This window comes from Aedes aegypti, chromosome 3 (genome assembly GCF_002204515.2).
Source record: "Aedes aegypti strain LVP_AGWG chromosome 3, AaegL5.0 Primary Assembly, whole genome shotgun sequence".
Classification (NCBI taxonomy): Eukaryota; Metazoa; Arthropoda; class Insecta; order Diptera; family Culicidae; genus Aedes; species Aedes aegypti.
The window spans coordinates 245,412,451-245,427,827 of record NC_035109.1 but is presented as its reverse complement, the minus strand read 5'-3'; the positions used below and the strand labels follow the sequence as shown (position 1 = coordinate 245,427,827).

The following is a 15,377-nucleotide window of genomic DNA, read 5'->3' as shown; positions in this document are numbered from 1 at the left end:
AAAGGAGACTGTCGCGTTTTGTCGGAAACTCTTAAAGATCGCGAACTTCTTGTCAAACATCTTGAAGGGAAAAAGCATTTTTTTTTACTTATGACGACAAAACTGAACGTTAGTTCAAAGTCGTCTTGAAAGGTCTCTCAAATCACTATAAGTCAACTGAAGAGATCAAAAATGGTACAAATGATTGACTTGGATTTTCCTCAGTCCAAGTTATCATTATGAAAACGAGAACCCAATCTGGCATTCTTCGGAAAGAGCTTTCTCAAAAACATTATTTAGTTCATTTTTAAGAAAATTGATCTAAACAATATCAAAACTTTAGAAAAGGCAAAACTTATGTTCGATGTCCGTGTGACATGGGAACATTTCCAGAACCCCACTCAATGCCGTCGGTGCCAAAAGTGGGGTCATGGTACAAAACATTACCGCATGGATGCTAAATGCATGATTTGCGGAGGTTCTTCTCACGCTAAGGAAGTCTGTCCAGTGAAGGAAGATATCGATAAATTCATATGCGGTAATTGCGGGGGTAATCATAAGTCAAATTTATTGGGCATGAACGATAACGTCCGTTACGATAACGGTCGTTTCCGGAATTTCTCTGGTAGAGCATCGAACAATGCTCATTTTTCAGTTAACGATCGGTTGATGAAGAATCATACCCATCAGGAAGATTATAATCATGCTCATCCACAAACTAATTTTTTCCGTCGGGTAGTCGTTCAAATCTTTTAATTTTGAATGTATTTCACAAGGAAAATCCTTTGCCGATATCGTAGCAGGTAATTCGAACTCCTCCCCTATGCGTACTATGAGTACCCATTCTACTTGTTTCAAATCAAATGGAAAAACCCTTACCGTCACAAGAAAATTCTAAAACTAGTAATATTCCCACATAAACCAAAAGCTCTTTATTTGAAACCTTCAAGTGGATATGTTGTCACGATGAGGAGAATAAATAAATTGGTCAGATGAACTTAAGTATCTAGGACTCATGCAAGATAAAAATAATCCTTTCAAAAATCACATTAGATTGCATGTCATAGCACAAAATCCTGCGATTGATTAGTTTTTGATGAATTATGCTTCTATTGCTACAACGTTTGTGTGAAAGAATAATTCATTTCATAAGAGATACACTGAGAACAGCGTTGCGGTTGAAAATACTATATCAGAGGGTTAAATTAAATACACAACGCCACTTGATTTGTGCAGACTAAATTCGCATTTATTTAGAATATTTTGTGCATTCAATTTTACCATGGCACCATTTGTATAGTAAAAATTACTATATCATGGTTAAAAACTTGCAGCAGACCAGAATCGAACCGAGGATCTGGTGATAGTCAAGCGCGAACGCTAGCCGCTCGGCTATCGAAGCGGTTGGATTGAGAGGGAACAAAACGCGAATAAAAAGCGTTCATGATAGCTCAATCGTGGTTGGAATAGTAAATTTAAAAACACGTTCATGGTTCTCATTACTGCAACACTTGTTTCAGTGTATGATCTCACTAGTAATATGCCGATGTATTTCCCGAAATAATTTTCTGAGACTTTGAAACCTTAATTAGGTACACCTTTAGAAATTGATCATACAGCATTTTAGGATTCCATGAAGATATAAGCCGCCAAGCCCAAGTCCTATGAATACCGGCATTCAATGCGGGTTGTAAAATAATTTTCGCAGAAAAAATGACTCACATTACGACGATGAGTGTATCATCGTAATTGATTTACGACTGTAATGCATCACAGCAGTGCACAACTGCACCAGGTTAATCAAACATCTAGCTACGGTCCTATCTGATGCGAAATGATTTAAAGCGTTCGTACACTCACCTATACTTTGCCGTCGAGATATGATTGTTGCAGTACTTTTGCCGTTGACTTTGATTCAACAATATCACACGCTTATCGGTATCGTCCAACGTTACCCCGGACGTCGTGGCATCGTCGTCATCTGTAATGGAAAATTCAACAGGGAGAAGAAAAAATCGTTAGCAGGGGTAAACATAAACAAAATAGCTGACTGCTAGAATGCAGGGGTGTTATGTTGTATTTGCTAAATTTGAAACATTTCAAAAGTAGACCAGCTTGGCAATTCAACACTTCCGTAATAAATATTCAAATCGATTGCAAAATTACATGAGTAACTAAGTAAGTATTAAATTGTGGCAGAGCGCAACACAGCCCTGCAGGAGAAATAGAAATTGTAGCAGGCTAGATTTACAATGCTATAAACTGTGTGCACATTGCAATGCAATTATTAATATAGATAGTTACATTGGTGAACCTGCTCCACCAAGATCCGTATCACGCAGTATTTATTCATTTGACTCTGATGATTTGGCTTGTGCACCAGACGCTGCAGCAGCACATCTAATCGAACACTAAACAAATCCATTAAAATATGGGTGAGAAAAGGGAATTCTAAAGGGAGAACAGCGAAAATACGTTCAGAACGTTTGGGTTCTTTCTAATGACTAGACCATAAAAGAATTGCATGTTGTTAGAAAGAGTTTCCGACTAAGGTGTATTTAGCAAACGTAGCTTTTACTATCCATCATCATCATTATCATCAACCGTTAGTAGGAATCCAATCGTTGCAATTCAGTTCGTTTTGAGGTACGTCAGTTTGCGATGACCACCGTTGATACATGTGGGGATAATATTCAAATCTACTCAATGGCCACTTAGTTTTAATTTTTAATTCTAACTGTAATCGATTGGAATATGTGAAATGCATATTACGGTGCTTCTAATGATTCCATCAACAGCCAAATGGATACTTCTGTCAGAAATCAAATGGTATTCTTTCCGGTTGAACACGAAACTTTACAGGGTGGCCCAAGTCGGTTCTACTGTCGGTGCTGTTGAATATGACATAAAACGAATGACCAGGCCAATGGATTCATGAAATTATGACTTATCATCATGACATGATATAATCATGCCTTTTGATTTATGATATGTGGTTCCGATTTCTATCTGTGCATCATTTATCTAGGTTTTTTTTTTAAATTATAGTTTGTGATGATATTTACCTTACGATTAATTCTCTAATCCCATCCCATCAGAAACAAGAAAAAACTTAAGTTACACCTCCTGAATTTGCTAATTTAGATTTCCAAAAGTTATTGTGAAAGTTTATGTGAAACTTTCCAAGTCTAAGGAGGAGCTCAAGAAGCTTGAAGCTTTATCGTTTTTTTTTAAACAAATTAAAATTTAAGTCCCTCTTCAGACTTGATGGATTTTGTTCAATTTTTTACAGTACCTCCTGGAAACTCGAATGAACTAATTAAGATTGTTTCACTTTGCTGATTATGGACCACCCTAAGAAAGTAAATGTACGTTGTATAGTAACTGGAAGCTACATATATTGATGTTGAACAGCTAGTTGAAGGAAAACTACCCTGTAAATTTCGTAAACATCCCTTAGTCCCTGTCAAAAAGTTACGAATAAGGAATTTTTGACACTCAAACAGCTCAAATAAACAGTTAGTAGAACTTGCCTAATTTCAGAGACCTCCCAGGAGATTCGGTTTTGGTCACTGTGGCCACTAGGGACCTACCACATCTGAAAACAGTTCCTTCCGAAGACATTAACTTAGAGCCGTCGAATGTCTAGTTTTATTACAAAAATTGAATTGTCTCACAATGCAGACTTTTCCGGTGGTCAACTTTTAGGTATTTTAGTGGCCGAAAAAAAAACCACTGTAATTTACTCATTTTTATTTGAAATGCTAAAAATCCTTCAAGATTGAGCCGTCGAATGTCTGATTTTAGTACAACAACTGAATTGCCCCAAAACGGGTTTTACCGGAGTTATTCCGGTGGCGAGAAATAACCAGAGTGGTCATTCATCTAATTGAACTAGCAGAATAACATGTTTTAAAAGCAGACAATATTTTCTGCAGTCGGATGCCCAGTTTCGTTTTCTAAATCTAAATGGTCTCATAATACAGGTTTCACCTCTTCGGTGGTCGTTTCGGTGTTCAAAAAGGACTTTGAAATGAAACAATTGTACCCGAATATTTGTACTGAAAACCTAAAAATCACTTTTTTGCAATTTCTCATCGTAATAGGCTGTTTTTCATCACGCCAATCTGTCATGAAACGGCCTACTTTCCTGCACTGAAGTATGCAGTGCGGGAATAGTCATTACGCAACTGAAATCAGCGCTGTAATGATTCATTACGCAACGCTTTCTCATTACGCAACTGTTTTGAGTTGCGTAATGAATCATTACACAACAATTTTTCAGAAATTGTAAAATAATGGTGAATGCATTCCGATATAATTTCTGATGCCCTCAAGTGATCTTCAACGCAATTGCAAAAAAAAAATGTACGTAACTCGTTGGAGAACTCGATTTTTACAGCACTCTTCGTAATTATGCTACTCGGCAAGCCTCGTAGGATAAATTTACTCGTGCTGTAAAAATCATCATTCTGCAACTTTTAAACTACTATTAAATTCTTTGCGTCACTTCTCCAAATCAATTTATTTATCAGCGTAACTTTAGCCAAAGCTAGGAAGGGGTGGTTTCTTAACTCATTCGAATTTCTTGAGCAAAAGTTTCAATTTTCTAAAAGGAGCTTTTTTTGTAGGGGGCATTAGACCCCCTTAGCCTTCTTTTGTTTAAGCCCATGAATAGCATATTGTTTCTGATGATTCACTTCTTTATAAATTATAGATCTTAAAATTGAAGGTACTTTAGTCTTATTGAAGACTATTAAGGTCAAACGTTTCTCCAACGCGTTTTTTTTTTAATAAAAAAAAAATATTTTGTTGCGACGAATACGATTGATTTAGAATTCTGTAATACTGATAAAAAAGTTGAAAGACTTCTTTGATTCTGGAACACAGTTTGTTGATTATATTTGTGTTACTGTGTAAATTTAATTTTCAGTGATTTGGATCGGTAGAATATTAAGAGAATAACTTTCAATATTACTTAACCTTCCTTGTGCTTCTGCCCATAAACGAAATTTAGAGACCAGTTCAAATATAGCTTCCTTCAGAAAAACCTCCAGAGATTCCATCAAGAGTTCCTCCCGAAATATCGACAATGTTTCTACTAGCCATTCCTCCAGACACTCTTCCAGGGATTGAAACAGAAATTCCTCCAAGATAATCTCTACAGTAATCCCTACACGAAATTCCACGGGGGATTTCACCACAGACTGCCCCAATAATTCCTCTAGAAATTGCTCCAAAGAAAACTTTTGATCGTTGCTAGATATTTTTTCAGACTGGTTCCGACGGGGCTTCAGGAATACCTTCAGCAATTTTGTCAGTTGATCCTCTAGGGACTCCTCCACAGATAATTCCATGGATTTCGGCAGAAAAACCTGTACAACGATTCTTCAAGAGATTTTGCAAGGAGTTTCTCTAGTTATTCTTCCATAGGTGTCTGCAGTATAGTCTATACTGAGATATCTCCAGGAATTTCTTCGGGAACTTTTCAAGCTCCAGAGATTCCTTCAAAGATTTCTTCAAACTTTTCCTCCTGATATTGCTATAGAGCTTCCGCCAGAAATCTTTCCAGAGATTCCTCCAAGGATTCTACCAGGAAAATCTCTACAAAAATTCTTAGCTTCGTCCAGGAATTCCTCCAGAGATTCTTAACAATTACTCTTGTTGTTTCTCCAGTGATTTCTGCAGAAATTCCTCCAAGCATACTAGCAAAAATTTTCCCAGGTAGACCTCTCAACATTCCTCCAGAAATTATTCCGGAGATTTTTTCAGGGATGCCTCCAGGAATTTCTTCAAAGTTTACGCCAGGAATTGTTCCAAGCATTCTACAGGATTTTCAAGAAGTCTCTTAGTGATATCTCCAAGAAAATCTCTACAAGCAATAGTCCAAAGATTTTCCAAGTTAATTCGTTAATGGCCTGTGAAAATTCCTATACAAACTCCTCTAAAGATTTCCTCATGAATTTCTCCAAGAGTTTAATCAGGAATTACTATACGAGTGCCTCCGGCGCTTCCTCCAAGATTTTTTCCAGGAGTTGATCGAGGAACTCCTTTGCTGAAGAAGTTTTTGGAAAACCCTTGGATATATTCCTGAAGGAATCACTTGAGAAATTCTTTGAGCCATCTCTGGAGGAACTTCTAAAAATTGCATAAAGAAATGCTTGTTTTCTCTAGAAAAAAAAGTACGTAGACTGTAAGAGAGCTTTCAGGGATTCCTCCAAGAATTTCTCCAGGAATTGTTCGAGGAATTCCTTTATTGATGTTTTTGAAAAGCCTCTGGGTAATTTCAGGAAAATTCAATAGAGAAATTTTTTGAGCCATCCCTTGAGGTATCACAAGAAAAAAATCATGAAGAAATACTATGTGTAATATTTGGGAGAATCTCTTGCGGGACCCTTGCCTTATTCCTGGAAGAACCTTAAAAAAACCTATGAAAATTCTTTGAAATAAAAATTCTTGCAGGAGTCTCTGAATGAATATCCGAGTAAATTCATGAGAAATCTCTTATTCTTATGTTAATAAGATTTTTCTGGTGTAATTCTTGGAGCAATTCTTGAAGAAATTGCTGGGTAAATCTTTGGGGGTTTTCATGGAAGCATCCCTGGAATTCCTGGATCCCTGAATGAATTAATGAAATCCATATAGGGTATTTCTAGAGGACTCAAGGTAGAGATTTTCTTAATGTAATCCCTGGAGAAATTATTATCTTATTTTACGATAAAATTCCTGGAAGATGATTCGAAAGAATTCTTGAATCCCCGGAGAAATTTTTAGAAAGCCAGAACGAATATTTGAAGAATCCATGGAAGATTACCTCGAAAATTTCTTGGAGTGACTCACGCAGGGTTTTTTTCCATGAGATATTCCTTAAGGAATTCCTGGAGGAATTCCTAAAAGAAATTGTGAAGTAATTTCTTGTAGAATCCCTGTAGGAATTCCTGGAGGAATCCCTGACGATTTTGCTCATAGAATCCCTGAAGCGATCCCTGGAGCTATAAATGGGAAATTCCTGTATGTGTTCTTGATGGAATTCATGGAGAAATTTCTTATGAAATATCTGAAGTAATCCTTGAAGAGATTATTCTAGTGCAACCCCTGGAGAAAGACTTGGAGACATCTCTGCATGGATCCTTATAGAGTTTTACCAGGATGAAATTTTGAAGGAGTATCTGGAAGAGTTTCTGAAAGAATATCAGGATAAATCGTTTGCAGAATTCCTGGAGGCATACCTGGTAGCATTCCTGGCAGAAATTCCTGGAGGAATCCCAGTAAAATTTTACTTGAGGAATCTATGTAGGATTCACTGGAGGCATTCCTGCGGAAACTGATTAAGAGCTCTTCCCGGAGGAATCCCTAAAAGACTCACTGGTTATATCTCTAGTGTGAGATTGACGCAACTTTCATACATTTAGGGATCTGTGAGAAATAAATGAAATTCTATTTTTTTTTTGCAAGTGCACCTGAAGGTATTTTCTTACTTGAAAGAATATTTCAAGTTAAATTACGAGAGTTTTCCAACAATCAACTTGAAAATATGCGTTTATCACCCATTTCAACCCCCGACCACGACTGTACTCCAAAGCATATTACAGGAAAGCGAAAAATGTTTTTTCTCACAAAAATTGGAACCATCCATAAATGTTCATGCAACGTTTCAATCCCCCACCATCATCCACATAACGAAACTCGAGTAGGCTCCGGAGCTTTTATGCTGATGCCAGTTGATGATGTATTAAAATTTATGCACCACAGGGGAAATAATTGTTCCTGTTCAATACCTAGAAACAGAAAAGGATCCAGATACGGCCAGCTGGTCATACACCAGCGCACACAGCTCTGCCAAACCACCAACGACAACCAATCAACCACGGAGAAAGAGTGGAGAGTGCAACGCCAGCACAAAACTCTGGCTTCCTCCCAGGACCAGTAAAATCAGTGTCGCCCTTTTGCTAGACTGGTGTACCTAGCTAGCTATTCTGGTTTAATGATATCATCATCATCCGTATCCTTTTACGACCTACGGCCAGCCCGGTGCGATGAATTACTACGCTCGGGATATTTCCAGTACTTTCACGATGATCCTTGACATCGCACAAGGATTCTATAATCGTCGGTGTTGCATTTTACCTTCGTACGGATCGGTTTATACGGCTCTTCCACTGGGCGGAACAAGTTGAATGTTTCATGCTTGCTCCAATCGTACCCTATACTCACGTTTCACAGGGTGCGGTAAACAGACCAAATACGTGGGGGATTAGCTTAGGTCAGTAATAAACAGTGCTTAGCGGGAAAATACGAGAACTTTCGCATTTCAGTGAGGTAGGACGAGAAAATAGATTCTATTCATCTATTTTGCTGTGAAGGGAAAATAAAAGAGAAGCTTCAGAATGCAAAAATGATCGTCGTCGCAGCCGTCTTGCTATCTATTCACGTTCTCTATTGAAGTTTTTGATTCCCTCCCTCTTGAAAAACAAAAATATATTTAAAAGTTAGTGGATTTTGTAAGAACAGTTCGAAAATTTCACAAACTTTTCTGTGCATTCTTGACAAATCCTAAATTTCGTTATGCTTTAGCTGAATTGCTTCTCGACATATTAAATGGTCGGTGTTCAACAAATCGGACTAGATGATATTTCGGCGTTCTAAAGATACACAAAGTACTCCATCAATTCTGATTTTTCGAATTTTATTTTTATAAAATTGTATCATCAAACAGATAAGTTCCATTATTACAGCAAATAATGCAAATATTTTGATATTTTGAATGCATGGGTTACGTTTTTCTGAAACTATTAAAAAAAACTTGTAATAGTCTGACTGAACACCGAACAAATAATGATTAAAGAGGAGACATCGAATTCGATCAAAGTTTTCAATTTCAAAATCATGTTTTTCATCCGTTCTTCAATAAACATCATTCAAATTTTCAAGGTCGATCAAAAAAAATTTTCTGCATATTTGATAGATTTTAGAAATCTCTATCTGAGAAACATACTGCCCATAACCGAATATATCTCGCATAATCTGTGATCTCGCCCTAAAAGCCATTGGTACCGTAGTCCGGGGTAACATTGATCATTTTTCTGAATATTTCTTTAATATTTCGTTTGAAAATGCAAATGTTGCAAATTTTATATTTTTAAAACTAGCTCGAGACTATATACTGTATTTTGTTTATTGAGAGATTTAAGCATGTTAAAAAACATGTTTTAGGCCATTTTTTGATTTAGCTGATATGTGGTAACATTGATCACCTATGTAAACAACGTTCGGTAATACTTAAAATGTGGTTACTTACTTAAAGCATGGTCCCTGAAGCCGAATATGAAGACCAAACGCTTACAAGTCATTTACTTTTTGAGTTATTTTAAAATTAAAAACACCTTGAACCACGGAATACGCCTAAAAGTAGGCAATTTCCTAAGGCAAGCTCACATTCTTAACAGTAATTCGGTAATGTTGCCTAAATGTTCATACTTATAAAAGTTTCGACAACGGAATCGTTTTCGGGGATGTCATTTTTAGTAAGAACCACATTTTCCTTGCTTATATCGTTTGCAGAACTTATGTGAGACATGAATCTTCGGTAGTGTCATCCTTAACAATTAAAATCATTATTTCGAAAAGTTGACAAATTTACGCTTAAAGTAGCTCATGAATATAAGAAAGAGAAGCACCATTCATGATTTGGAAATGTTTCATCAATAAATGATAATACGAACTTTTGATGAGATGAGTCATTCCGATCAATGTTACCTCGCTGATCAATGATACCCCGGATTACGGTAACCGAGTTTATAGCTCTTTGTTTCTAAGCAAATTAATGGCCCAGGATGAAAACTATCACCACTGGGAGATAGAGGAGGATCTTTTCTTCATCGTAGCCTTGTTGAATAACGTATAAATCCATTCGTTTGCTCGGTAAAACAATCTACACTCTCGGTTACCAATGGCTTCTAGGGCGAGATCACAGGTTATGCGAGATCTGTAATATTCGACATTCGGCATTGATGAAAATATATGGACAAATGGAAAGAAGTTTTATTTTTTTCAAATTACCAAGAACTTTACAATACTTATTTGAGGTTGAAATTTTGTACAGCTCTTATCGCATGTTGATTGAATAGTCAGAAAATAAATCTCATAGAAATTCCATTGTTACTACATTTGAAGCTCATGTATAAACTCAATGTAACTGTTATGGGATGTGACAACACAAATCGGTAGTGTTTCAAAATGTTTACGAATAATTTCAAAGATTTCATTAAGTTAAAAGTATTTATGATTTGATAAAGTTCTAAGGTATTAAATCGGAATAGTCAAAAATGTGAATGTTACAAATATGCAGTCTTTGGCTAAAAATAATGTTATTATTTTTTTAAATAAATTAGTCGTTAGACAAGTTAGTGCTGAGCAAACAGTAATTTACCAATATACAGCCATCCCCAGATCTACGACGTACTTCATGTAGGACGGTTTTGATGGTCTCCATGTAGGACAAAAAAACTGCAGAATATATATTTTATCGAGAGTACACCTCAAAATTCGCGGGTATTAAAGAAATAGTGTTGATTTCTATCGAAATGTATAACATTGTCCATCCCACAGATATGGATTAGAGGCAGAAGAGGATCCTTATTATGGATCAAATCGATTCATATTACAGTGCGGAACACGTTTTGTCTTAGGGACCAAAATAACGCTATTTACTTAAGGTGATTATAAAACGAAGCACCACCTCAAATTTTCAAGAGCACAAGACTTGAGAACCAAACAGCGCTCCGCGTTGAAAATTTATCCCATTGGTCACCACCAGCAAGCAAGTAATTTGATTGATTTTCAACGCGAACTGTTATCAGATTCTCCAGTCTCGTGCACTTGAAAATTCACAGTTTGGCTTAGTTTTATAATCATGCATGTTTTTATCGTGGCAACATTACCGTTTTGATTCATATTACAGACAGCTTTTGATTCCGGACACTCTACTCTGTATGGGAAACATTTCACAGGAAATGTTTCAATTTTTACCGTTCAAAAGTTTTTACTTTCGAGGTTCGTTTTAATAAGCATTTTCCAAAGATATCTATGCAAATTTATAATTCTCACCTGCCTTGACGTCTCTTTAGTAATTTGACGATTTTAATTGGTAATTTAACTTCTCTATTTATGATTTCTAAGACCTATCCGGAACCCGAATCAAAGTGTCCGTAATATGAGGCGAAAGTGAGGAAGCGTCCGGAATAAGAATTCACCTACCATTCGCATGCTAAGTTTTTTGGAGACTCGATAACGCGAAATAATAATACAAAAGAGTTTATTTTATTTGCTTTTGCACTGAGGCCTTATTTATAGTTAACAATAAAATTTAGCTTTATAGCATGTGGCAATATCAACAGCAATGTCTTATCATTATTGCCCTGCTGGAAGAACGGTGCCCTTCGCTGCGGTTTGTAATATCGATCATTATTAACAAATAACATTATGCCCCATGACCGAGGATTACACGATGTAGTTATCGAAATTCAGACAAATCATCTTTTGAACACTGATAAACAGGGGTGGTGTAATATTAAAAGATGCCACCATCATATGAAAATATATCATATACACAAACGCCTTGGCTAGGTATCTTTAAATTTGAAAAATTTAAATTGCTTCCCTTCGTCATGCAGAGGATATGAGAAAGGACATCGGTGTGTACAAACGATGAGTTGAGTTTTTGCTTTGAGTATGAGTATAATGTTTGGGCCTTCCTTAGCCGAGTGGTTAGAGTCCGCGGCTACAAAGCAAAGCCATGCTGAAGGTGTCTGGATTCGATTCCCGGTCGGTCCAGGATCTTTTCGAAATGGAAATTTCCTTGACTTCCCTGGACATAGAGTATAATCGTACTTGCTACACGATATACGAATGCGAAAACGGCAAATTAGGCAAAGAAAGCTCTCAGTTAATAATTGTGGAAGTGCTCATAAGAACACTAAGCTGAGTAGCCAGTTTTATCCCAGTGGGGACGTTAATGTCAAAAATAAGAAGAAGAAGAGGAATGTGTATAAAAACAAACATGTTCGTATAGTCATTGTAAAAGGACACAGTTACTAGGCAAAGGGATCTGTTTCGGTAGGCTAACTAAACGAGTGATTAATTCAAGTGAGACACGTGATGAGGTATTTTTAACACAATAATAACCCAAGTGTGTGCTGCGAAGGAAAGAACGGTTCTTTTAGCTACTCCTTTCGTGCAATGGAATCACGTTAAGGTGGCGTAGTGATGAATTATGTTACTAGGATACACTAACGGCAGGAATAGGCCTATTGATGTCGAAAACTCCGTTAATCACATGGCAAGGAGAATATTATATTTGGCTACGACCGTGAACTAGGAAAGTCATGAATTACATACAGTCTTTCCTTCACCTGTGCTTATTTGGTCTAAGCAGTTACCATTGCTTGTTTTTTGTACGATTCAAGCCTTACGGTAACATATGGTTGGAATCAATAGCGTTTTACTAATGAAAAAATAATTTCACTGTTGTTAGGTTGATGCGCGATATTGGAAAATGAATTACACAAAAAATGCAAAACAACTATTTTACACCCTGCGCAGTATACGATTAGTAAGAGTACACCAATCGCCAGAAATAATATTTATATCAACTATGATTATTTGCATGTAATCACGCCCACCACAAATTCATAGCTGTCGCCTAATCGACTCAGGTAAAATTCGGTAGGTAATACTGTTATACCTATTATGCGTTTGCCACAAATGAAAAATTAACCAGCGTCATAATATTTAGAACTGCTGAGAAATTGCGGTACAAGACGCTGATAAGACCGGTAGTCCTCTATGGGCCTGAGACATGGACAATGCTCGAAGAGGACCTGCGAGCGCTAGGAGTTTTTGAACGACGTGTGCTAAGGACGATGTTTGGCGGAGTATGAGAGAACGGCGTATGGAGGAGAAGAATGGAACGAGCTTGTGAAACTCTACGGTAAACCCAATATCCAGAAAGTCGCCAAAGCTGGATGGGTACGATGGGTGGGGCACGTTGTGAGAATGCCGGGCAACAATCCCGCAAAAATGGTGTTCATCTCGAATCCGGCTGGTACAAGACGAAGAGGGGCGCAACGAACTAGGGGGTTTGACCAAGTGGAGCAGGATCTTGAAAGTGTGGGACAATCGAGAAACTGAAGGCAAGCAGCCATGGACCGAGTTTGTGAGCGTAACATTGTGGCGCAGGTCATGTCTTGAACGACGTTGCGCCATCAAAACTAAAGTAAGTAGGGGGAGATCTCCCAGTACCGGACAAAGTTGAAAAATTGAGATATCTTAGTCCAATCAAGATGCTGTATTCGAAGAAAAGAATGCAATGACGGAGAGTAATGTTTGCGTACAATAACACAAGCTTGACATATGCATACCTTTTTGAAAAAGTTAAGGAGGATATCGAAATATGAAGAGTGAATATGTATGCAGGATTATGAAATCATCGACATAAGGAGAGATATCGAGATGTAGAACATCGAGATGAGGAGAGGCGACTGTAATCGTAAATAAGTTAAATTTGAGCCTAATTAGTAATAATTTTGAATATGGCAAAATAATTTGGATCACGCAATCATGATCGAATATAACCGTAATTTGAAAGTATGAATATATTTTGTACCATGTTTAAACTGAATGTGGACAAACTACACATTTGGTCAAGCACCTCCTATCCCTCCAGTTTCGGAAAATTTAATTTGTTATATGATATCTTTGTAATTTTTGCACCTGTGTCTCAAAATACATTCATGTTTCATGGATTTCATCGATTGTTATTATTGACTGTAATTAGTTCCATTTGAATTAAATAAATATAAAAATAAATTATAGGTCGATAGTTGTCAGATCTATATAGTTGTGGTCATATACTTAAAAACAAATGCTACAGTTACCAAGCCTTTCTGGGCATGATCCTATATTATGCGAGTTGTTTGTATTTTCACAGTGTGAAATGGATGGGGTGAGGTAGAACATAATTGATTATGGAAAACAAAGAGTTAGCTACCAAGCGCCTCCAAGAGATTGTTGCATGACATTGATATGCTTGTTCTATAGTAAAATCATAGAAAATGCTTACAACCCAACTTGAGTAAAGGAGCAGAAAATTGTTAATTTTAATTGAGAAATCGAATGAAAATTTATTAATTTATCTCCCAGGCTAATAGTGGCGACACCTCATACTGCCCATGTTCACATGGTATCATTCTCCACATTCGTTAGACAAAAATTCCCATAGAAATCCCTTTTTTTGGGAAGAGCCACTGCGACCATTATTTTGATTTATTGTGGCTTTTCCTTTATTCTTAGTGTATAGTGCATGTCGCATTACTAGATTTCCATTCATAGGTAATGAGGAACAATATCTATATGTTTTTGTTTTGATTCCACCTAATAAGACTTACATCTCAGAGAAGGCGCCCTCTTATCAACCATAATCGATTAGATTTCTGAGAAACCAAATCGATAGTACTGATATTTGACCATGCAACAGAACCCTAGCACCATCCATGTTTTACTTTTAGTTTAATCTCAGGTAGCCACAGAAAGTGGGCTTTGTACTAGCAGCAACACCGAATCAGTTGTTCAGTAATCAGCACTCGCATGAGTCATTGAATTGCTAGTATTTAACAGCCCTTTTTTAGTTAATACTCATGATTGATGCCCAAGCTTCAAGCGTAGTCTCAGGACCGGCAAACTTCGGGTCTTTACCCATATTTTTGACCGATATTTTATTACTCTCTCAGATAAAGCTCCCGGGATTCCAAGAACTTATCTCATAAGTCTTCAACTATTTCTGTGAAAAATCCAAGATTATCTAGAAAAAATAAACTTTCAGGAGATCTTTTAAAGCTACATGCAGTTCTACCAGAGATTTCTACATAAGTTCACACAGGGAATAATGCAGCAGTTCTCCTAGGTATTTTACATAAGTTTTTAAAGGAGGAGCTCCAGAAACTTGTCTAGGAGTTTTGTTTTAGATATTCTTCCAGTCCAGACTAACCTATTAAAACTTCAGCAGGGATCTGTCCTGCTTGGCAATGGATTGTTTTAGGCCAGAATTATTTCATACCTACAATGATTCTTCTAAAAATCCCTTCAGTAATTTACGTAAAACCTCGCTAAGAGTTTCTCTAGAAAATCCTCCAACTATTTTTCTAAGATTTTTCTCACCGATTTCTACACCTAGTAACTACAATATCGTATTCAGTAGTAAATAAGAGTGCATAAGTATAGCTAATGCGCCATTAGGCATTAGGATGTCTGAAAAATGTATGTTTATCTCCTCCACACTACATGGTGGATGAAATCGTTTGATTTATGAGCTTCTTCGAACAATACGCTATTTTTTGAGTTCA

The 15,377-nt window shown here is 36.8% G+C and overlaps 1 protein-coding gene across 13 annotated transcripts in view; it reads right to left on the bottom strand.

Moving 5' to 3' along the window:
• LOC5566589 (probable phospholipid-transporting ATPase IA) overlaps window positions 1–15,377 on the bottom strand; it is a 328,884-nt gene that overhangs the window by 88,519 nt on the left and 224,988 nt on the right. For 12 of the 13 annotated variants that reach the window (XM_021853384.1, XM_021853375.1, XM_021853376.1 and 9 more), the window contains one exon: window positions 1,840–1,960. In XM_021853384.1, the coding sequence (XP_021709076.1) occupies window positions 1,840–1,960 (121 nt within the window). Of the gene's footprint in view, window positions 1–1,839; window positions 1,961–2,283; window positions 2,420–15,377 lie in introns of those variants that run through there. The other variant, XM_021853385.1, reaches the window with a different exon arrangement.